General features: G+C 40.0%; 1 protein-coding gene across 2 annotated transcripts; it reads left to right on the forward strand.

Annotated features, from left to right (window-relative positions):
• Nucleotides 1-1393: 1393 nt before the first annotated feature.
• On the forward strand, nt 1394-23812 carry TBP (TATA-box binding protein). Of its 2 annotated transcripts, none has more exons than XM_058735970.1 (8): nt 1394-1538; nt 5209-5415; nt 8111-8532; nt 14154-14241; nt 19518-19609; nt 21224-21391; nt 22297-22391; nt 23052-23812. In XM_058735970.1, exons 2-8 carry the CDS (start codon nt 5362-5364, stop codon nt 23129-23131), a joined length of 999 nt encoding a protein of 332 aa, XP_058591953.1. In that variant the 5' UTR covers nt 1394-1538; nt 5209-5361; the 3' UTR covers nt 23132-23812. The 2 variants fall into 2 exon arrangements, with proteins under 2 accessions (XP_058591953.1, XP_058591954.1); XM_058735971.1 differs by lacking the exon at nt 1394-1538 and adding an exon at nt 1688-2087.
• The last annotated feature ends 779 nt before the right edge of the window (nt 23813-24591 follow it).

The raw sequence follows: 24591 nt of genomic DNA on the forward strand, positions 1-24591 counted from the left end.
TGCATCCATCGAGCAGGAGCTCATGCTATTCATACAAACTTGGAGATGTCTTTAGCGTCCCCCTCAGTGGAAATGCCAGAAACAAGATTCTCCCATCCTGTAAAAGGCTTTATTCCAAAATCCCTAGGTGGTCCCCAGTTAGCAGAAAGTAGCTACGGAAGATGGACCTTCACCCTTAATCTCATAGATATGGAATGATGAAATGGACAGTGGGAAACTAAAGCCCCTTCAAGCCCTTCCCACCAACCTACTAGTCTTTGAGCTTTAATGAGAACCCTTAGCCCAAGTGATTGACCTTTCTTAATCTATCCATCATGCATTCTTTCCTAGGAAGAACAGAGCACCTCTGCATGTCACAAAACAGAGACCAGACCTCTTGGACAACCCTGGGCACTGAGGAACCACACCCCTTGCACAACCTCTGAGCACTGCGATAACATCTGTAGCTGGCACCATCCATTCTGCTTGCAACAAGAAATATTATGGACCACTGCAGTCCTTTTACTGATTAACTGCCCTAAACTCCTTTAAAAATCCCTGGGCCAGGGGACGCCTGGGTGGCTGTTCGTTAAGCATCCAACAGCCCAATCTCAGGGCTCATGATTGGGCTCTCTGCTGTCAGCGCAGAGTCAGCTTGAGATCTTCTGCACCACCCCCCCGCCCCCACGCGAGCGCGATCGCGATCGCGTGCTCTAAGATGAACATTAAAAAAAAAAAAAAAAAAAAAAAAAAATTCCCTGGCCAGGCGGAAACCTCTAAGCTGGCTTTGGATAAGAGTCCACCTTCTCCCCAGGTGGCCGGCCTCTTGAACAAAGCTCATATTCCTTTTCAGTCAAAACCATCTCTTGAGTATTGCCTTTTCAAGCCAGGGGCAGAATTTGGGGTTCAGTAACGGTCTTTGTGGCAAGTGTGACAAGAGTGCATAAAATGGTAGTAGCAGAAACAAAGTAGAATTGAACCTGTAAACCAGGCTGTTTTTTTTCTTTTCATTCTCCAAGTTTGAAAATAGCTAACATGCGCGGAGAGTTTACCATGTGCCTGGCATTGCTCCTGCATTTCCTTAATCCATCTCACAACTTCCTTAGAGGGTAACTGTTACTATTATTCCATTCTACTAACTGAGGCGCTGAGGTCGGGTAACTTGCCGAAGGTCACACCGCTAGACTTCAAAAAGTCAACATTTGAAAATCATTATCTTGCCTCCCCTCGGCAAGGACCAATCAGAAAACGTTCTGGTCCGGCGGCTCACCCCCTAGAACTCCTGGGGAGCTCAGCCCGCCCCTTCTTTCCCTTAAGCCAAATACCCAGCGGAACTGTTCCGGAAACAGCGGAAGTGACGGAGTGCCCACACTTCCCATGGCCGCCACTCTAGTTGGACAATTGGCTGAAGCCTAGGATGGAAGAACTGGCGGAAGTGACATTATCAACGCGCGCCGAAGTTTAGTAGGGTCGGGAAGGGTCGCCGTGGCGGGCGCCTGGGCCGCCTGTGGCTTAACTTCGTTTTCGCGGCCCCGCAGTGGTCTCTGCAGGGACTCCAGGTAACAGCCCCTTTAGCTTTTCCTCTTCTCTGAGGATTGGTGCAGAGGCGACCACTGCAGCGAGGCCCTGGGGCGATAGTGAGGGAGACGCTGAGTGGGCACGCAGGCCGCGCGGGGGCCGCTCCTCCCCGCTCGTGCCGACGCCGCTCCGGCCTGTACCGGCCGCCCACCCACCCCGGCCGCCTGTCCCGCCCGGTGCCCTCATCTGCTGTGCTTTAACAACGGCTTTCATCGTGCGAGTTCGGGTGCAGGGCTCCGGGAGTGCCCGGGACACAACAGTCCGGCACATCCAAGACCCGGAGTTCCTGTCCTGCCATCCTTTTCTCCTCGTTGATGTTGGAGGGCAGATTCAACCTGGCCTTTGTCCTCCTTTTTTTGCTATGAGCAGGAATGGCTTTGTTATAAAGTTGTGCTTGAGACTTTAACGTTTTGTCAGAGGCTAGAGATTTCCGGCACGATAGAGCGTAAGCTGTAAATACACAGCGCTTGGTTTACAAGGCCTAGCTGTCTAGGCCCCAGGCCGTGTGCTTTTCTAATTTAAAATTCTAGGTAGGCTTCTGTGTGAGAAATAATATGCTTGAGTGGTTTATGCAGACACTGGGGGGCAATGCAAAATTAACTGATTCTTTTCCCTTATCTGTGATTGCCTTTTAAAAAGATCAGATTTGATGCTTCAATTTCCAAAATATGAACACACTCTGCAAACAACTTTCTTTTCAAAGGATAAGTTAGTATTATAGGATAAGTTATAAGTAATAGCTAACGATAGTAGTAACTAAGTAGGATTAAGTTAGAAGTAATAACTGTGGTTTTAATGGCACAGGTGAGTAAAAATGGTCGGTGCCATCACTGGGAATGAGGGATGACCTGAACAATCGTAACATCGGCCCGGACCTAGTGCTGCAGATTTCTTATGTAGACTCTGAGTTTGCACTAAGGGGTCAGGAGCCACCAGTTTTGGAGAAAGCTCTTGTCATGTCTATGAGTGCTTGAAATCCTGCTCTCATTATTTCTTGCCTTAACCATAGCAGTGACTGCCTTAAGGTGAACTTCCAGCCTCTGGTTTTATCTCTTTGAATTCATCCACACTTGCCAAAGTAGACCTACTCATGCTGCACTTCAAAATCTTGTCCCTGCTCTTTTGCCTATGTGATATGTAAAACTGGTAGACAGTGTGACCCCACTTACATTTGCTACCTCCTCTCCAGAGCTTGTTGCTTGCATATTGCATGCTTTTGCAGCCTTTGTCTCCTTGTGCTTGGTCTTTTGCCTGCAGTGCTGATTTGTAAATTCCTGCTTACCTTGCTAGACCCAAGTCCAGTGATCATGCTTTGTGAACACATTCCCCTTCAGGACACTTGGCAGTTGCTATGTCTTATCATCCACAGCATGTGTGCATTTGTTCTTGATGACCTACTGTATGCCAGGCATGGTGCTAAGACATTGGCGAGATTCTGCACTCCAGGAACTTGGCATAGTACACCTCTGTTACAGCACTTAAGTTTTGGAGTAATTATTTGTATACCCTTCACATGGAACTCTTTGATGCTAATGACTATTTCCTCTTCATATTTGCATCACTTCTATTGTTATTATAGGATAACAATTTAAAAAATAGAATTTTATTATATCTGACATTTTCTGAACCAGAGTTTTTTGTTTTTTTTTCCCCCCCTTTTTCAGTGATGAGTATGTAGGATATATATAGTCTTTGGTCCTTTGTCCTGTCAAAGTGATTGATTCTTTCATTCATTCAACAAATACTTGAGTGCTTACTTTGTACCAGTACATGTTTGAAGCTCGTGTGTGTCTTTGGTATATAATTTGTAACTTTCAGACCAGCAAGTTCTATATGTGCCAATATCTTCTTAGATTTTAATGTTTAAACTGAAATCTACTAATAGCTAACATTTATCTTGGGCTTACTAAGTGATAACTAGATGCTGTTCTTGATATGTTAATGAGCCAGTACTGTTTGACTCTAGTTCTCAAAGCAACTCTAATCAAGGTAAGGAGCCACCTGAACTAAACTCAACAAAAGGTCTTTCAGTAGTCACTTGATTCTTTTTCTAAAAGAAATAAAAAATGTGTAGCCAGTAAAGAAATAATGTGTTAAGGAAAGCTAGGTAGAGGCGTAGTTTGTATTTATGTGTTCTAAAGAGGTCAAATTATTGCATGTATAAAAACATGTTTTATTTATTTTTGTGTCTGTACATCTTCTATCACAGTGTTGTATTCAGTTAGATTGGGGCACCTGGATGGCTCAGTCAGTTAAGTGTCCAACTTTGGCTCAGGTCGTGATCTCATGGTTTGTGGGTTTGAGCCCCATGTTTGGCTCTGTGCTGATGGTGCAGAAGCTGCTTGGGATTCTCTCCCTCTGCCATCCCTCACCCCCCGCCCCCCAATAAATACATAAACTTAAAAAAGAATAAAACAAGGCAAGAAGCAGTATTTTTTAAAAAATAAATGAAGCAGTATTTTTAAAAAAATAAATAACTTAGTAGATCAATAAATATCACATTACAGTATGTTGGATCCAATTCACTGTTTATTGAAATTAACACCTAAGACATTGTGGAGGATATAAAACTGACTGGAATATTTAAAAACCTCAACTTGGCCCAATAGCACTCTGTACACAGGGCTTAATACATTTTTCTACTCAGGGGCATCTGGGTGGCTCAGTCGGTTGAGTGTCTGATTTCAGCTCAGGTCATGATCTCGTCGTTGGTGAGTTTGAGCCTCTCATCGGGCTCTGTGCTGACAGAGCCTGGAGCCTGCTTCAGATTCTGTGTCTTCCTCTCTCTCTGCCACCCCCCCCCCCCCCCCCCCCCGCTCTGTCTCTTTCTCTTTCAAAAATAAACATAAAAAAATAAATGTTTCTACTCTGATTTGACAGTTTCCTTAGGAATGTGTTTTCTCTGAGTGTTTTTTCCCAAAAGTTTTTTTTGTTTCTTTGTTTGTTTGTTTTAGTGTTTATTTATTGGAGAGAGAGACATAGAGTGTGAGCGGGGGAGGTACAGAGAGAGAGACACACACACAGAATCTGAAGCAGGCTCCAGGCTCCAAGGTATCAGCACAGAGCCCAACTCGGGGCTCAAACCCACAAGCCTTGAGATCATGACTTGAGCCAAAGTTGGCCGCTTAACCGACTGAGCCACTCAGGCGCCTCGATTTCCCAAAAGTTTTTAAATATTGATTATGACACCTTATTTTTGAACATTCTAAGTATCAAAAACTAAGTTTTTAATGTTTATTTTTCGAGAGACAAGAGTGTGGGCGGGGGAGGGGCAGAGAGAGAGGGAGTCATAGATTCCGAAGCAGGCTCCAGGCTCTGAGCTGTCAGCACAGAGCCCCATGTGGGGCTTGAATTCCTGAACTGTGAGATCCTGACCTGAGCTGAAGTCGGACTGAGCCACCCAAGCACCGCTGAACATTCTAAGAGCATTTAAATTAAACATGTAATAAAACACTTTTTGTTCTAGTGGCAGTTTTGCATGCGGTCACAATAAACATGGGAGGGAATAGGATTTCAGCATTATAAGGTTAAAAAAGTATATTCCAAAATAGCTTCATTGCTTTTTTCTAGTTTTTTGTGTAATTATGAAACTGGTTCATAAAAGACTGTACAGCTTGTATTCTTACATTAAACCTCAAACTTTTTTCAAAGTGGCGTTACCGTTTCTTGGTGTGCACGAAGACAACGCAAGCAGTTGAGGAAATTGCTAAGAAGTGTGTACTGGGGATGCTTTAGGAAGAGACTGAATGCCGAGGCGAGTTCCAGTCCAAAGGTGTTTAATTTACCAAGAAGAAAGTGAACATCATGGATCAGAACAACAGCCTGCCACCTTATGCTCAGGGCCTGGCCTCCCCTCAGGTAATACAACTGGAGGGAGGGTGTAGATGGGACAGAGTCTACACTGTTAGAGGCAGTAGAAAAACAAAGGAAGGGAATTTAACCATCTGTCGTTGAAATTGATTTATCTGATTTTAAGCCTCTTACTTTGTTGAAACATTGTATTAGGCTTTGAGTAGTCTTGATAGTGTTAAATTTGAGGAGTTTATTTGGAAGTTAAAATATGTATTTGTCTGTAAATCTTAATCTTTTGATAAATGTTTATGAAAGTATTCCATGTGACTGTTGGGCCTTTGATTTTGAAAGTAACTTTTGCCAAGTTATTTTCTGTTTTTAGCATTTCTTTTTTATGTTTAAGGTTCCAAATAACATCTACTTTTAAAAAATTAACTCATGATAAGAACACCCACTTTAGGTGTGTTTTGATAATTGTCTACACCTGTGTGTATACAACTGCTCTGCTGATCGAGAGCTAAAGATAGATAGTTTTGCTTAGCCTAGAAAGTCATACAAATGGAACCATACCAGTATGTGCTTTTTTTGTGTATCTCTCTTCGTTGCCCAATATAACATCTGTATATCAGCAGATTCCTTTTTATTGCCGAGTAGTACTCGACTGTATGGATGTACCACATCTTGTGTATCTGCTCTCTAGTTGCTGACATTGTGGGTGTTTTCAGGTTGGGGCTATTATGGATAAAGTTGCTGTAAACATTTGTGAACAGGCTTTGTGTAAACTGTTTCTGTCTCTCTTGGGTAAATACTTATGAGTGGGATTGCTAGGTCTGTGGTAAGTGTGTGCTTCACTTTATAAGAAACTGCCGAACCATACTCTAGGTCCACCAGCAGCAACGTGAGATTTCCGCTTGCTCTACATCCTCACTGACACTCTGACTTTTAGCCATTCTAGTGGTTGCTTCGTGCTGTTTCTTTGTGATTTTAATTTGCATTGTCCTGATGACTAACAATCTTGAGCATCCTGTCAATGCTTATTGGCCAACTGCATTATTTTCATTTGTAGAATGTCCTTCACATCTTTCGCCCATTTTTTTAACTGGCTTATTTGTTTTTCTTTTATTGAATTGTAATTGTTCTTCGTGTATTCTGGATACAGGTCCTTTCTGAGATGTAGGTATTGTAGATATTTTCTCTCAGTCGTGGTGTGGCTTACTTTTAATTTCTTAATGATATCTTTCAAAGAGTAGAAGGTCTTAATTTTTCTCTGAAGTCCATTTATCAATTTTATTTCAGTGTCAGTGCTTCTGTGTCCTAAGAAATCTTGGTTAACCCAAAGTCTTAAGGATTTTCTCTTTCTGATAAAGTTTTAGCTTTTACATGTGTGCCTGTGATCCATTTTGACTTCATTTGTATACGTGACATAAAGAAAGGCAGACCTTTCAAAACCTCACTCTTTTTAAAGTCACATAACCTGAATTTTTTCTAGCCAGTATTTTACAGATGTGAGTGATCAACGCAGTATGATCGTACCTATACTATTAGGGCTGCGGTGTATGTTTGACCCTCCTCCTCTCATACTCTTTCTGCCACTATGTTGATGAAACAATTTAACATAAACCTTAGACAATTTTGGTTTATGCTTTCTGCCAAATAAAGTGGTGGAAGTGGGAGAGGATCGTGGCTCCTTTTTGGATTTTGCACGCATTTGAGCATCTGACGAAAACTATGGATTCCTTGTGATGCAGAAATACTAGGTATACTTTGAAGAGGTTCACAAAGTCACTGCAAACTCTGCAGGCTCTGTGGGCTCTGTAGAGTTGGTGCTGGGTGAGGGCATTAGACTGGCTCCCAGAAAAACTTGGCTGTCATTGTGGCTTCTCTGCTGGTGAGACCTGTGGTCTTGGGGAAGTCCTTTAGTTTCTCCTGGGGTCAGTTTTCTTGTCCTTAATGTGGGAAGAACGTCGAGTTTTTCCTTTCCCAGAGGGCTGTTATGAGATAAATTAATTATATCATAAATTATATATTAATAAATATATTAATTATTAAATTAAATTAATAAATGTGACAGTATCTGGAAGTTAAGAAGCATTCAGAAAAATAAATTGATATTATTCTGATAGATGCATTGGATTTTCTTGATATAAACATTTTGTATATGTGCTGCCGAAGCGAGCACGATATAAACTTTTTGGAGAGCAAATGATCCACGTTTTTGAATGGTATTCTAATAATTGTCATTATTGTTGCTAACACTTCAGTACCTTCTGCGTGCCTGTCATCGCGTTGAATGGGTTCAGTGGCATCTCTGGGGTAACTATATCATTTATTAGCCAAACTTGGACAGATACCTTGCGAGTGAAATGGGGAACTACCCGGGTAGTATGCCAGGATAATAGTTTAAAAGCATGGGCAGTCGCTCCAATTATGGCCTTTATACTTTCCAGCAGTATTAGAACATCGTTATCCTGTTGGTGTGCCTGAACGGTTACGCAACTTCCTTGAGTGTTCACACGTAATAAGTGGCAGGGTTGGATTTCACACCTGGGTATAATTCTAAATACCAGGCTCTTACCTACTGTGCAATGGTGGAGAAGAAAGGGATGTGTGTAAGGACAGCAAGTGCCTTTCTATTATGCATCATGACTCCGTTTATATTCGGAAAGCATCTGTCTTTGTACATCTCACCTCCTCTTCTACCGGACAAGTGCTGGAAACAATACCAGCTGGCCTGACTTACTGTCCTCCTGACCTTCCACAGGGCGCCATGACTCCTGGAATCCCCATCTTCAGTCCGATGATGCCTTATGGCACAGGACTGACTCCACAGCCTATTCAGAGCACCAACAGTCTGTCCATCTTGGAGGAGCAGCAGAGGCAGCAGCAGCAGCAGCAGCAGCAGCAGCAGCAGCAGGCGCAGCAGCAGCAGCAGCAGCAGCAGCAGGCGCAGCAGCAGCAGCAGCAGCAGCAGCAGCAGGCAGTGGCGGCCGTTCAGCAGTCCGCATCCCAGCAGGCGACGCAGGCGGCCTCGGGCCAGACACCGCAGCTCTTCCACTCACAGACTCTTACCACTGCGCCCCTGCCGGGCACCACTCCCCTGTATCCCTCCCCCATGACCCCCATGACCCCCATTACGCCCGCCACTCCAGCCTCTGAGAGCTCTGGGATCGTGCCGCAGCTGCAGTGAGTACTTTGTGTCTTTCCCTCCACCCAGAAGGGCCCCTCGCGGCGGGTGCTGCTCTTCTTTGTTTCAGGTGGATTGAGTTGTTGAGGGGGTGGCACTAGTGGTCATCTCTGTGTCCCACAGGAGAAAGGATGCGAAGTTGCCTCAGTGAGTCAGTCCCCTTAGTAAAAGGCTCTCATGACATCGCCGCATATTGGGTAGATTGGGTAGCTCGCGTTCATGTCCTTGGGCCGGGCTATCAAATTGCTGTAGACGTTTCCCTGCAGCTGATGTGCTGAATCAAGCCTTACACTTACACGGTCTCTTTCCCTTTGATGTTTTCTTTGGGAAGGGAAGATTAGTTACTCAGTTCACAATGGTCCTTGTTTGTCTTCATTGGTTATTATAAGGGCTGCATATAACTCTTTGGAGAGCTGTGTCCTTTCCACAAGCTGAGAATGTCTGTTCTTGCCCTCAGTGGATTTTCCTGTACAAATGAAATGGGTCCTATGTGTATCAGAATTGGACGCAGGGTGGAGGTAGGAAAAAAGTCCTGAAAAATATACAAATGTTCTCTTGTATCTATCAGTGTGAAGTACGTAGCTTTTGCTTTCAGGAAGCATGGCCAAAGTGAAGGGTCATTTGCAATAATTACTTCACCAGCCATCGCTGGTCATTTTTGTCACTAAGTAATATTTCATCGTAGATCCTGTTATCCAAATCTTGCCTCAGATTTTGATCTGATGTGATTTTAAAAATCAGATGATTTTCATTTTAATACTTTAGAGAGATAATCCCTTGTTAGTTCACGTTTGTCAGCAACATTCCCTGGTGTCTTGCTTGCTTGTCTGGCTTTTATGGCCATTTAAGTTTTTACCTCTTGTTTAAATCATAAGTTATAACCAGTTGTGATGGGGTGTGTGTTTCATCTTGGCACCTTAACCCTTCTGGTATTCCACAAAGCATCTAGTCAGACACGTTACTGAGTTTCCATATCCATTAAGAACCCTGGTAGGTTGGGAATTCAGTGGCCTCTAAATCCTACAAGCTTATGAAGACTTGGGATAGATAATCAGTGAAAATATATAAGAACACATTTTTAAGGGGCGCTTGGCTGGCTCAGTTGGAAGAGCATGCGACTCTTGATCTTGGGGTTGTGAGTTTGAGCCCCATGTTGGGTGTATAGATTATTTAAATTAGTAAACTTAAAGAAAATCATACATTTTTAAGAAGAATTCTGGGGAGGTGGCAGAGCCAAGAAAATCCCTGGACCAAATGGCTTCGGTGAACTCTACCAGACATTTAAAGAACTAATACCAGTCCTTCTCAGACTTTTCTAAAAAATTGAGGGAACATTTTTTAACTCATTCAGTGAGGCCAGCAGTATGCTGACACGAAAGCCAAAGACACTAAAAAGCCTACAGACCAGTATCCCCATTGATCATTGATACAAAAATCTTCAAAAAAATACTAGGAAACATCATTAAGCAGCATGGTGTAAGATTATTCACCATGACCAAGTGGGATTTATTCTTAGAATGAAAGGGTAGATCAACATACAAAAATCAACCATTGGGGGCGCCTGGGTAGCTCAGTCAGTTAAGCATTCAATTCAAATTTGACTCAGGTCATGATTTCACTGTGAGTTCGAGCCCCTCATTGGGCTCTGTGTTGACAGCATGGACCCTTCTTGGGATCCTCTCTCTTCCTCTCTCTGCTCCTTCCCTGCTGATGCTCGCTCTCTCTCTCTCCACCCCCCCCAAAGTAAATAACCTTAAAAAATCAACCACTGTAATATACCATAACAATAAAATGAAAAGAAAACTGATACCTCAATTGATGCAGAAAAAGAATGGACAAAATTCAACACCCTTTCATGGTAAGAACACTCAACAAAATAGGAAAAGATGGAAACTGCCTTAACATAGTAAAAGCCATATTTAGAAAACCATAGCAAACCTAATACTTAACACTGAAAGACTTAATGCTTTTCCTCTATGATCAGGAACAAGGCAGGGACAACCTCTTTCTCCATCTCTTTCTTTTTTTTTTTTCTTTTTTCTTTACATTTATTTATTTTTGAGAGAGACAGAGACAGAGCACACATTGGGGAGGGCCAGAGAGAGAAGGAGACAGAATCTGAAGCAGGCTCCATGCTCTGAGCTGTCAGCACAGATCCCGATGCGGGGCTCGAACCCACAAACTGTGAGATCATGACCTAAGCTGAAGTCGGATGCTCAACTGGCTGAGGCACCCAGGCACCCCACTCTTTCTCCATTTCTACTCGACATAGTACCAGAGCAAGACAAATAAAGGGTATCTAGAGTAGAAAGGAAGAGATAAAATTATCTGTTGGCAGATGTTATGATCTTATATGTAGAAAATCGTAATGAGTCCACAAAAAAACCTGTCAGCTATAATGAGTTTATTTAGCAAAGTAGCAGGATACAAAGTTAACACTTGAAAATCAGTTGCATTTCTGTATATAGACAGTGAACAATATGAAAAGGAAATTACAGGTGTCCCTGGGTAGCTCAGTCATCCTTGGGTAGCTCAGTCGGTTAAGTGCCCGACTTCAGCTCAGATCGTGATCTCACGATTCGTGGGTTCGAACCCAGTGTTGGGCTCTGTGCTGACAGCTTAGAGCCTGGAGCCCACTTTGGATTCTGTGTCTCCCTCTCTCTCTATGCCCTTTCCCTGCTCACACTCTATGTCTCTTAAAAATAAACATTAAAAATTTTTTTTGAAAAGCAAATTACAAAAACAATTCTATTAACAAGATCAAAAAGGATAAAATACACTAAAACCTTGAATTGTGGGTGACTTGTTCTCTGCATGTTTTGCAAGATGAGCAAACATTTCTAATAAATTTTAACTTGACAAATGAGCAGTGTCTTGCAATACGAGTAGCACGTGATGCTGAATGTCACATGATCACAACCTAGCCAATGGTTCTTGAAATTTGCTTTGATATACAAGTGCTTTGGATTACAAGGATGTTTCTGGATTGAATTATGCTCTCAAACCAAGGTTTTGCTGCACTTAGGAATTAACCAAGGATGTGAAAGACGTATGATGAGAACTATAAAACATTGCTGAAAGAACTTTTAAAAAAGACATGAAAAGTGGAAGCACATCTCAGGTTCATGGATTAGAAGATTTAATATTGTTAAAATTTTAATATTGCCCAAAATGATCTATAGGTGCAGTGCAATCCCTATCAAAATCCCAATGATATTTTTTGCAGAAGTAGAAAAAATCATGCTAAAATTCAAATGGAATCCTAAGGAACTTTGAATGGCCAAAAACAATCCTGAAAAGGAAGAGCAAACCAGAGGGCTCTCACTTCCTAATTTCAGAACTTACTGCGAAGTTTCAGCAATCAAAACTGTGGTATTGGCATAAACACAGACATATAGACCAATGCAGTAGGATAGAGAGCCCAGAAATAACCCTTGCATATATGGTCAAATGATACTTGTCAAGGGTCCCAAGACTGTTCAATGGAGAAAAGATAGTGTTTTCAACTAATGGTGCTGGGACAACTGGATATCCACATGCAAAAGAATGAAGTTGGACCCTTAGCTAACACCAAATAAAAAACTAACTTAAAATAGATCAAAGACCTAAGTGTAAGACCTAAAACAATAAAACTCGGTGAAGAAAACATAGGACAAAAGCTTTGTGACATTGGACTTCACAATGTTTTCTCAGATGTGACACAAAGGCATGGGTAACAACAGAAAAAACATAAAGTAGACTACATGACAATTTTAAAACTTGTAAAAATTTTTTTTAAAAAGAAAACTTGTATACCAAAAGACAGTGTTCACAGAGTAAAAATGCAACCAACAGGAAGGGAGAAAATGCATCCCATAAAGGATTATTATCTGGAGACTTAGAGAACTGCTAAAACTCAACAATGAAAACCAAAGAGCCTGATTCCAAAAATGGGCAAAGGACTTGAAGAGACATTTTGCCAAAGAAAATACACAAATAGCCAAGAAGCACATGAAAGGATGCTCAACGTCACTAAACATTATGTAAATATAAGTCAAAACTACAATGAGACCACCTCATACCCATTAGGATGGCTATTATCAAAAATAGTATAACAAGTGTTGGGGATATGGAGAAATTTGAACCCTTATGCACTGTTGCTTAAGAAGAAGAAAATACATGTAGCAAATATGTGACTAAATTTGTGGTAGATGTACCACAACTTGATTATTTCTTAAGTAGAGAAATGCTAAAGGCAGGTGTGTATATAAAATTAATTGGAAGGAAATAGGTGAGGTAGAAATGAAAACATTCATTGGGTTGATCTTTTTTTTTTTTTTTTTCTAATGCTCATTTGTTTATTGAGTGAGAGAGAATCCCAAACAGGCTCCATGCTGCACTCGATCTCACGTACCGTGAGACCATGACCTGAGCCAAAATCAAGAGTCAGACACTCAACTGACTGAACCATGCAGGCACCCCTTGGGTTGATTATTCCAACTGGCCTTAAAATTGTCTATTAAAGAACACAGCTTGGGGCACCTGTGTGGCTCAGTCGGTCTGGCGTCCGACTTCAGCTCAGGTCATGATCTCATAGTTTGTGAGTTTGAGCCCCATGTTGGGCTCTGTGCTGACAGCTCAGAGCCTGGAACCTGCTTCAGATTCTGTGTCTCTCTCTCTCTCTGCCCCTCCCCTGTTCATGCTCTGTCTCTGTCTCAAAAGTAAATAAACATTAAAAAAAAGTTAAAAGAGAAAAAAACACAGCTATCCTCTTATCCAACCCAGTTGTGAGCCATCAAGTTTTCAAACTGTTGCATTTTGACAGGACAGGAACCAAAAGCAGCAATGAGCTGGAAACAGCTGGAGAATGTATTTGCAATCTGGAATCGGCATTCATACGACAGTGATGTCCCATGCCCGTGCATGATGGTTTATGGGCAATTAGTGTCATTCAAAGGGCAAATAAGAGCTTCATTCAGAAGGCTAAGGCATGGCTCTACAGATAGATGGACTCAAAGCCTGGCTACCACTTAGGAGCCGTGTTTATCTGGAGCAAGGATCCCATTTTATCTGGAGCAACCATGCCATTTAAGCCTCAGCTTCTGCATCTGAAAATGTGAATATTAATAGTTATTACTTCATAGTGCATTGTAAGTATTAAGTGGGGCAACCCATGTAAAATGCTCACCATGGTGTGTGGTAAACATAATAAATGTCAACAATGTAAATTTTTTTTAATTTTAATTTTTATTTATTTTTACTTAAAAAACTTCTTAATGTATATTTATTTTTGAGAGAGAGAGGGAGGGAGAGAGAGGGAGAAAGAGAGACAGAGCATGAGCGGGGGAGGAGCAGAGAGAGAGGGAGACACAGAATCCGAAACAGGCTCCAGGCTCTGAGCTGTCAGCACAGAGCCCGACGCAGGGCTCGAACTCACGAACCGTGAGATCATGACCTGAGCTGAAGCCGGACGCTCAACTGACTGAGCCACCCAGGTGCCCCAATGTAAAATTTTTTGGATTAAAATTTAAACTGACCTAATTACATTGTTCTAGTAAAAGAATCAGATTTCTAGATAATTATCTAACACTTCATCCTGTAAAAGTTAAATGATCATGCTTTCTTTTCAAATTTCTTGCAGAAATATTGTATCTACGGTGAATCTTGGCTGTAAGCTTGACCTAAAGACCATTGCACTTCGTGCCCGAAATGCTGAATATAATCCCAAGGTCAGAGCAATTACAATGTATTTCAAACTATAATAATACAGGAATTTGTTGTTAAAGTTCCCTAGACCAAAACGTGTTATGCTTAGGTTTGTTGATACCAACAAAATGAGGAATTAAAGAAAATTGTGTATTGTTTTTTATTGAGAGACCCTAGAATCACAGCAGTCTACAAGATAAAGTACTAAATTTATTTACCCATTGTGATGGGGATCCTGTGACATTAAAAAACAAAATATGTGGTATGATTTCATTTATGTTTTGGAAACCATATGGAATGGAATGATACGCTGTCTGGAATTTACTTGAAAATAAAACAATTAGAGAATTGGGGAAGGGCACATGGGTGAAACAAGATAGGCCAGAAGTTAATAATTGTCAGGGTTGGGTAATAAGTATAGGGAGTTTATTATATTTTTCTATGTATAACTTTTAAACTTTATAATAAAAACATTATGGGGTAAAAATACCTATGATACTTTTTACGTTAACATAAGCAGCCTGAGTACATGGTAAGGCTTTTGTCTCTGCATTGGTAGATAAGTTGTTTTTTAAAAAAATAGTAAATATTTGCATTCACAAACGGATGGACATTCTTCAAGGACTAGACAGACCAGGCCTCTGAGTGGAGATGATCGGATTGAAGAAGAGCTCTTGGGTAGGGCCCTGTAGAAGACAGTTCCCCTAAAGTGGGAGAATCTATTAGCGTGCTGTTTACTTTCATACATGGGGAACCGCTATTAAACTGGTTTCGTTTAACAAAGGAAAAATAAGATTTTCTATAAGAAAAAAAGAGAAGGCAGAAGGACATACTTGAGAATCTGAGTATTCTATTTGACAGGCTATCTGTGTCAGTGTCTGTTTGTGCCTCTCAGTTTTTCCAGATTACCGCCATATCCTTTACTGATGTCCCTTGCTCCCCCTTTGGTGAAACTCCCAGTCTAGGTTGCCCATGCGGGTTTGACTCCTTTTCTTATGTGGTGTCATTATTTGAATGTCATCTTGAAATAGTGTCCAAGTGGCAGCATGTAAGCTTACCTGGATGTTAGACAGTGGAGAAATAATCATAAGAAATAAGTGAAATTCACTTCATACATCCAGTATTTTTTAGTTTGCTTACACCTAACCAGAAGGATTAACTTCCCAAGAATCAGCTTGGTCAATTTTAGGAACGGAAAGTCTTTTTTCTCAACTTATTGATTGTTCTGTTCTGTGCCTCCCTGCGCCCCCCAAGTATTTATCCCATTTGTTAACAATTGTGCCAAAACTACTTGGCTGGCCAATAAATAGAGGACACTTTTATTATCTGGCTCTGTTTTAACCAGTGAAGTTATGATAAAGCATTTGTTGTTTGAGCCACAATCCAGAAACTTCTGTTTTAGTTTGGGAACTCCTGGTCAGGGTAGAGATCTCATACACTGGGTGAAATCATATTCTTGTACCACATTTTGTCAACAGCACAAAATGATTAAACACAAGGGGAAGAAGTGAGAAAGAACAGGCAGTATATATACCAAGTGTGTTGTCCTATCCTTGATTCCAAGCTCTTGGGAGGAAGCTGTATTTTCAGGAGTCACCACTTTCTGGAGGAGGTCTTCTAGCAGATTCGGGGTCAATCTTCAAGCAGAACCCATGCCCAGTTGGATTCTGAGTACATGCAAACTGGGGAAGTTATCCATGTGTCTAATCCTGGTGCTTGAGAATGGTATTTCAGTTAGAGTCTCAAATGCTTTTTTCTACGCAGTTTGAAGCTGACTTTCACTGAAAATCGCTTTCATGTTTCTGTCAGCTGCCTGTACATCACCTAGAGATGTGTGTGGTGATGTTTTCTTTAGAAATGTGGCTTACCCATAATGGGGCATGTGACTGTGTATACGACTGACATTGGTTTGACCAGGACAGGTTTCCTATGCTATCCAAAAGTTTGCATTAAGTCACTTTGCTTTCATTAAAGACCTACATTAGTGCCTGTTTTTGCCAACGGAAAGAAATCTGAAGAGAATTTCTGCTTTTACAAAATGGTGATTGTTCCTCACTTTACTCCATTTGGGTTTATGAAAGGTTTCACAGGAACACTCTACTTTTCAGTAGCAGGGGAAACCTGTTTTTGACAAGACCAGGATATATCAAGGTTGGGACAGTTAGTGGGAGCCAGGCCAGTTTTCATGCATCTTTCAGGAACAGTGTCATAGGGTGAGAATTTGCAGAGATTTTGGGGTGTAACACCCTGTCATTAAGGCTAGGATTGTAGGCCAAGAAAAATAAAACTCTTTTTGGAAACTTGGACTGTTTTAGCACTTGCCTTTTAACAAAGGAAAACTTCAGTCAACAGGAGAACTATGTACATACTATTAAACGGTGTATCTAAACTTTGGGCACTCAGTCAAATCTAAGACGGAGTTCAGAGCCTTGCCCTCTATTATGTGAGAATTGAAGATATGGCATTTCTCAGCAGCGTTTTGAACTTCTCAAGTTGAATATCCCCAATATTTTTGTAAAATTTGAATCAATGTACGTATTTGTCTTTTTTTTTTTTTTTTTGTAGTGTGGCTTTTTGTGTGTGTGCATATGCATAAGTATTAAGACTTGAGGATGACTTTGACACCCAACTATTTTGAGATATTTAAATAAAACAGAGAAAGACAATGACCAAGTTTCTGCCTCCCTCCTCAACCAGAAAAACTATATATATCATTGTGTCGTCATTGGCAGCTAACCCTAGTAAGAACTGCATGAGTTAGAGAAGCCATTTTCCTTAGAGTAGGCTATAATCTTACAATTGATATTTCCTTCAGAAGTCTGATTTCTCTAATAAGTCATTAATTTATTTTTAATGTTTTAATTGGAGATAACCAAAGAAAATAGACAACTCTTATTGTCCTAATAACATAAACCCAAATCTTATTGAATGTTAATATTTACTCCTGAACCTCTAGTAAGATAACTGTTTTAGTAGAATGAGCTTTTGTAACAGAATATATCTTATAACAACATTTAAAAGTTATGCTGTATCAATGTAAAAATATCAATGTAAAATATACCTTGATTATTTTAAATATATGAGTCGTTATTGAATGACTTATTCTAGGATGTATCATCAGAACAAAACAGAATGAAGTAGGTTTAGATTTGTTTTCATAGTTTACTAAAATACGTTTTTTTAAGGAAAGGGAAGTAAAGTAGTTGGGTGTAGGTTGGAGTAGTATTTAAGAGTTACGTAGAAAGCAGACAAAATAATTTTGTAGAAGTGTAGGGGTATGTTTGTCAGCTGAACCAGGTAAGTTGGATAAATATATGTTAGCTGTACATTGAGAAAAAAGTTAAGTGATGGTCTTGGAGCAAGTTTCTAAATCTCTGTCTTTTATATACAAGTGAGAAAGATGTAGCCTAGGTAGAAATGTCCAAATTAAAGTCGCTGTAATAACTGTCTAAGAAAGAAAATGACTCCTTTAGTTATTAAGACTTTCTGGTCTGCTTGGTTGAGCTAATTAAAATTTGGAGGACATCAAATATGGCTAATTATTTTAGAACCCTTTCTTTTTACAGTAAGAATAAATCTTTATGGTTGCCCAGTAGCCATTGGGGAAACCACAAAGATACTTCAATGTAAAAACAGTTCTTTTTTTTTTTTTTAATTTTATTTTATTTAGAGTGAGAATTTAAGAAAGAAAACGGAAAAGCCAGAACTGTTGAACTTCTTTCATCATTTAAAGCATTTTACCTTTGACTTTGAAATGTAATATATCAGCATATTAAGTTAGACAGTACATATCTAATGTTGAATTTTTGAAGGTTAACACACAAACCTGAATTTGTAAGGTTGAATTTGTGATAAACTGTAACAATTTCCTTAATAAGAAGATGAAGTGTATATTTATTATCTGTTGTGCCTCCTATAGTCTCAACCATTTCTATTAGTTATCTTCAGCCAGAGCAATTCAATGGTGTGTCCTACGGACATAAGGAAAACTAGCAGGTAGATAACCAAGAAATGTCTTGCTGTCTGTTCATCGGTACACGTCTTATGTCCCTTTTTTTAATCGTTTAAAGTGGTAAAATAAACATGTATATCTCCATTTGTCCTTCCACCAAGTAATAGAATGGCTCTTATATAGCATATAAAAATGAAAGTAAAGGCTAAATAAAAACTGTTTATTGGCCAGGTTTTTATCTTTATCTTAAGAAATTATGTAAATATTAGACATTTTTAAAGTATTTTTCTAAAATCCCAAGGTAGCTAAGATCTGGAAGTAACCATTTATGCACTGTGGTAAGCCAGTATACAGGGTGTATGTAGCATTATAATAATTAATCTTTTATCTATTATTTTATTTACTTTGAATACATAATTCTACAGTGTTATAGTCTCTAATGAAATGATATTATTTGATCAATAAAATCAGTAGAGGGAATTTAGGAAATGCAAGGTTAGGCTTTTCTGGGACTTGTACAAACTAGAATGTAGTGCTTGAATTTTTGCATGGTGGTAAAATCTGCAGGAAGACAGAGCAGTTTTAAAAATAAAATTGCAAAAGGAATCTAATTTGTTAAAGAGCTATCCTGATTAGAAATACATGAATATTTCTTATGTAATCATCAGATATTAAAATTTTAGAGTTATTTGCAAGTAATTTTTTGCTTTTTATCATGTAAACTAGTAATGGAGGCCATTCATTCAACCCACAGCTGAAATATGTTCCCCTTGAGTTACGATGTTAGCAGTAAAAACATTGTTAAAAAGTCGAAATTAAAAATAAAAAGTTTGATTTTTTTCTCAATTTGCAATTTTATGTGTTGATACTTTAATACTGTTTCTAAAAGCTAGTTGGAAACAGAAGGTCACTCCACTACATATTGATATGTTTGTAATTTGATTTACTCCCTCTGGAGGTAGAAAAGGTTTATCAATCGATTTGCCAAAAAAAAAATCAGTAAGTTAACAGTTCTAGAAGCTGGCAAATATAAGGTAGAAACAGAGGCACTGATATTTATTAAGGATGTAATTAAAGTAAAATTTTTTGCAAATATTAGTTGTTGTTGCAATGGTGTGGAAGAATACACAGATCTTGGTTCAACGTACTCAGTAGTCACTGTATTCTGCCCCCTGTGCAAAGAAAAGCGTGCGTGCTGCCCGGTGATGTAAGAGACCCACGTATAGGAACATGTGCCAGGGATTTTGAGAACTCTCCATTTTACCAGTCGTGACGTTCATTGTCTTACTCTCCTAAAGGAAGTCAGTCTGGCGTGACCTCATTAACAATTGTCTCTGACCATTTTAGCGGTTTGCTGCTGTTATCATGAGAATAAGAGAGCCCCGAACCACTGCACTAATATTCAGTTCTGGGAAAATGGTGTGCACAGGAGCCAAGAGGTAGGTTTAAGGAATTTATTCTCCTGGTTGTACGTTACCATGGTTACTCAGTTGCATTTTATGTGTCTTTGATAAAATGTAACATCCAAGCTGTTACTAAGAATCCCTTTATGTAACAAATTTTATGTATAACACAAATTCATCCCCAAGTGAAAACAAATTGGTGATGAATCACAAAATTTCCGAGCAGATGGTGTGAGAGTGTATAGATCTGCTTGGTACTGGCAGTGGGACAGACCACGTGTGTTGGTCATAGATGCCTGCTGCTCCTTGTTGTAAATAGGCTTCATCATGGGAGTTAGGGTTTATTCAGGTCTTAAGATGTCTACCCCTTTCATAAATGCTATTGCCTATATTCTGCGTCTGTTTGAAGTGATCCTGTCTGTGAAGGTTAGTGCTTTGGGGCCTTGGCTGTAAACCTTGTCTTACAGAGTCCACGTAATTGGTAGAAGGCGAAGGTTGGAGGAAGATTAGTGGCATCAGCTTCATAGAGCTTGAATAAGTGAAGTAAATTAAGCTCTTAAAGTAAAAATTAATATGACTTGGAGTTGTCTACACACCAAGAGGGCTGCAGATGTTTTTGCTTATTCTGAACTTTGAAGTTGTCTTTTTTTTTTTTTTTTTAATGTTTGTTTAGTTTTGAGAGAGCGAAACAGTGCAAGTGGGGGAGGGGCAGAGAGCTAGGGAGACACAGAATCGGAAGCAGGTTCCAGGCTCCAAGCTGTCAGCACAGAGCCGGAAGTGGGGCTCGGACTTGTGAAACAGCGAGATCATGACCTGAGCTGAAGTCGGACGCTTAACCCACTGAGCCACCCACGTGCCCCTGAAGTTGTCTTTAATGAGGGGAAGGCCATTGGTGTGGGCACAGTGGTTCCTGATCTCCTGTGTTGCCTTTTTCAGAAGGCAAGGTGTGGGTCTCTCCCTGGCTTCCACATAAGTCTTCATTTTGGAGTCTTGCTTGTTTTTTCCTGGATGGGTCATCAAAAGTTTCTGGCTTATCAATAAATGCTGGGTGTTTTTTTCTTTCCCAGACATGCTATTCATTCACCGTTTAGCTGTCTTTATCCATTTGCTACACACTGAATAGTGGGTATCTAGTTGCATGATTATTTTATCAAGATAGGAATCCACAAATAAATTTATTTTCCTCAAGAAAAAAAAAGCATTGCAAGTATGTATGTTTAATTTTTGTTATCCCTAACCCTTGCACTTGAGAGTCTTTTGCTTATGATAGCATTATTGCTTTTATTTTGCTTTTCTTACATAGGCCGTACATTACTAAGCCATAGTTTTATCCAACAGATGAGTTATAGGAATGGATAAAGAGAGATTTAATATAAAAGAAGATACAATTAGAGTATGCATTATCTAAGTATAAATCTCATTAATATTTTCCTATTAAAATGAAATTGTTAATTTTCACCTTAGGAATTTGTAGGCTAAAATACAGTAATCGTAATGATCATGGTGATGATGAGATGTTCCACATCTGTAAAATCTGGGCATATCAGTGGTCTGATGAATTGAATTTTGAATTCAGTAATTTTGAATTTCGAATAAAATTTTATTTTAGCTGGCTTTGACTATGACTATCTCACTTTTTCTTCTCCCTAGTGAAGAGCAGTCCCGACTAGCAGCAAGAAAATATGCCAGAGTTGTACAGAAATTAGGTTTCCCAGCAAAGTTCTTGGACTTCAAGATTCAGAATATGGTGGGGAGCTGTGATGTGAAATTCCCTATAAGGTTAGAAGGCCTCGTGCTGACCCACCAACAATTTAGTAGGTGAGTCTGAAATGTATTGTGATTGCCTTTGGCAACAATTCACTTATATAATCTGTGTAAACATTATTCATGATAAAACATACGCAGAACAGTCAGTATGTAAGAACAGGGGATGTACTGATAGATGTATTGAATGTTGAAGTTTCTTCTTTCTGTCTTGGAAAATACATTTTTCTCACCATTCTCCTACCTCCCATTTCACTTATTGACATCCACAACTCCCCTTGACTGGGATGAAATTGGCTCCCTGTTATTTTATTGCTCAATAAATGCATTTTAAATGCATGAATTAAATCCACAACCTGTTATGTCAACTTTTGTCCCCAGTTGTTTGAATTTCTCTAGTGAACATTATATGAGCTGTACCAGTAAAGTATAAACTTGAGTGAAATGATTATTATTTCCTCTTACTTTCCCTGCCACCTACAAGGCCACTGCCCACTTCTCCAGCCTCTCTGCTCCCAGCACCGCTTAGACTTGCCCTGCCCTTCTTGGACCAGGGCTCTTGGCCCAAGTTTTATACTTGGCACCTTCTTGTTATACTTTTCACCTAGGAAACTCCCACTGGCACTTCAGATATCCATCCAAGTGTCTCTTCCTCAGAGAAGCCTGTCCTGCATTTCCCAGTAGGTTAACCACACACATCGTTACTGTTTTCAGTCTGTCTGAACTGGGAGCATGAGGCTGCTACGACATCAGAAAATCCAGGCTCATCAGAAATAGAGTTCGTTGGTCTTCAAGTGCCCATGACGGGTCGCCCTCACTGGCCTTAAGTTCTCTTTCCTGTGGGTTGGCCTCGCAGTGAATTTGCCGTTTAGTCAGTATTTTCCCTGCGCAGGTCCTCATTTTACCTGAAGCATGGACAGCTTTTAATTTCTAAACTGTTTTTGTCATTTTCCTCCTAGTTACGAGCCAGAGTTATTTCCTGGTTTAATCTACAGAATGATCAAACCCAGAATTGTTCTTCTTATTTTTGTTTCTGGAAAAGTTGTTTTAACAGGTAAGTTGTAACAGGAAGTAGTATCCAGAGGTTTGCCAGAGTTTCAAGAACAGCATTGTCTCAGTGCTGAGAAGTAATTTCAGTTGGCTGGCGAGTGGTGAAGACACCTTTGCCCCTTTCTTCTCGTCACCCTAGCACTCTGATGGGAAACATACCCACCAGGGGGGTGAGAGCAGGGAAGATGGCCATTACATTGCTTAAGAGATGGCATTTTAAGCTGGAAATCCCCCTGTAAAGCTTTGAGATTCATCTGTGTCGTTTGGAGACAACAGAGGGAAGTTTAGAAGAGCTTGCTTAAAGGCAGCAAGTGGGAGAATAAGACTTGGTCATTCCTTCTGCACTGCTTGGGTCACGAGCTGCTCAGGTCACGAGCTGGTGCAGGGAATAACACTGGTCACATGTGGTGGACTGCAGGGCAGGAGGCTGGAGTCATCTAGGGCACTGTTTTGTGGCTTAAAAAGCCATTTTAAGAAAATAGTACTTTAAAAACAAAAACAGGGTTGTATCAAGGGATTCCCTCATTAGTGTTCTAATGTCCGCATCTGTCAGTCTAACTGGGAATGGAGAGAATTGTCCTTGTGGTTTTAAAGTAATTTTACCTTTTAAACATGTTAAGAACAGCTATTTCAGACTCCTCTCTTCTCTGACTTGTCTTCACAGGTGCTAAAGTCAGAGCAGAAATTTACGAAGCATTTGAAAATATCTACCCTATTCTAAAGGGTTTCAGGAAGACGACATAATGGCTGTTAATGTACTCCTGCCTCTGCACCCACTTGTTCTTTTTTTTAAAAACAAATCAGTTTTGGTACATTTAAATGCTGGTGTTGTGGAGGGTCCCAGTTTGGTGAGAAGATGGGCGTTCTGTGGGTTGCAGCACCAGGTGAAGCTCTCCGGCGTGCACTCCTCGTGGCGATGCTGGGAAGTGGTCTTCTGCACAGAGAACACTGCAGCATTATGTAAGTTGCTCGTACCGTGCTGCTGTTTGAGTTGTGCTGCCTGTTTATTTATATTTAGATTTTAAACACATACTGCTGTTGACAAGCTGGTTTGAGGTACAGAACTTCAAATGTTAAAGCCACCTCTGCAGTTGATTGGACTTTTTCTTTTAATTTCTTCCCCATAAACCAGTTTTTATATTTCTACCAGAAAAGTAAAAATCTTTTTTAAAAGCGTTGTTTTTCTAATTCGTGACTCCTAGGGGTTATTTTTGTGCCAGACACATTCCGCCTTTTCAGTATTGCAGGACAGAATAGATGTATTAAGGAAAACAAATGGCTGTACATATATTTCTTCCTTTGGAGTACTCTGTACAATAAATGCTGTTTATAAAAGTGTTAGATTGATGTTATAAATGATACCTTGTAAGATTCATGTGACCATACTGGTAAAGTTTGTATTTTAGATATAATTGCCTGAAACCATTTCAGTGTGTGCTTGCTTGCTTGTTGTTTGTTTCAGTCAACATTTCATTGTATGTTGCAGTTTTAATGGAAGAACTACCTGAAAATTTAAGGTTGGTCACGAAACATGTATTTATGTTCCATAAATTGAGCACTTCCTGGTTCCCAGATACATTGCCTGTAATTCTTACAAAACCTGTAACTAGGTTTTGTTCCTCTTTCTTAGGTGAGGAAACTCTGGCCTCAGCTGAGGGATGAGGCATTTGTCCCAGGTTACATAGCCAGTGAGTGACAAAATCAGGCTCCAGGGCAAAGTCCTTCAGTATTAAAGCTGGGGTATGTGTACAGCCTAGTGAGGTGTTTTTTTCTCATGAACATTAGCTGGAAATTTGTAAGTTCTTGGGTGTTCTTGCTGGAGTTAATTGTAAAAGTATATTTTCAAACAGTTCAGAGGCATATAATCAGAAAGGAAAAAGTTCTTCTGCTTACTGCCCCGGGGTATGTCCCAAGCCCCATTCTGTACAGGTCCTTTCCTTTTGGGGTGCTTTTGATCCCATATTTAGAAAATACTAAAGCATATGTTCAGTTTTATATAGCTTTGCCTTTTTTTCCCCCATCAGTAGGTCATAAACACATTTCCATGATAGGGAGTCCAATGGCATCACAAATGTATGACATCTCTTAGGTACCATTATGTATTTACCTGTTTCCTTAATTATGGCCATTGATATCAGTAATGTTAAGGATCATTTGGAAAGACATCTATCCAAGAAAGAAATCTCTCTCCACGTGTAGATCTT

The sequence above is a fragment of the Neofelis nebulosa genome, chromosome 6 (genome assembly GCF_028018385.1).
Source record: "Neofelis nebulosa isolate mNeoNeb1 chromosome 6, mNeoNeb1.pri, whole genome shotgun sequence".
In the NCBI taxonomy this organism is placed as follows: domain Eukaryota; kingdom Metazoa; phylum Chordata; class Mammalia; order Carnivora; family Felidae; genus Neofelis; species Neofelis nebulosa.

What these genes read in the sequence shown, in the direction of transcription:
- TBP (XM_058735970.1), top strand. Translation starts at nt 5,362, where the DNA reads ATGGATCAGAACAACAGCCTGCCACCTTATGCTCAGGGCCTGGCCTCC. An exon ending in ATGCTGAATATAATCCCAAG is followed by an intron (nt 14,242 to 19,517) that starts GTCAGAGCAATT and finishes TGACCATTTTAG; the next exon opens with CGGTTTGCTGCTGTTATCAT. An exon ending in GTGTGCACAGGAGCCAAGAG is followed by an intron (nt 19,610 to 21,223) that starts GTAGGTTTAAGG and finishes TCTTCTCCCTAG; the next exon opens with TGAAGAGCAGTCCCGACTAG.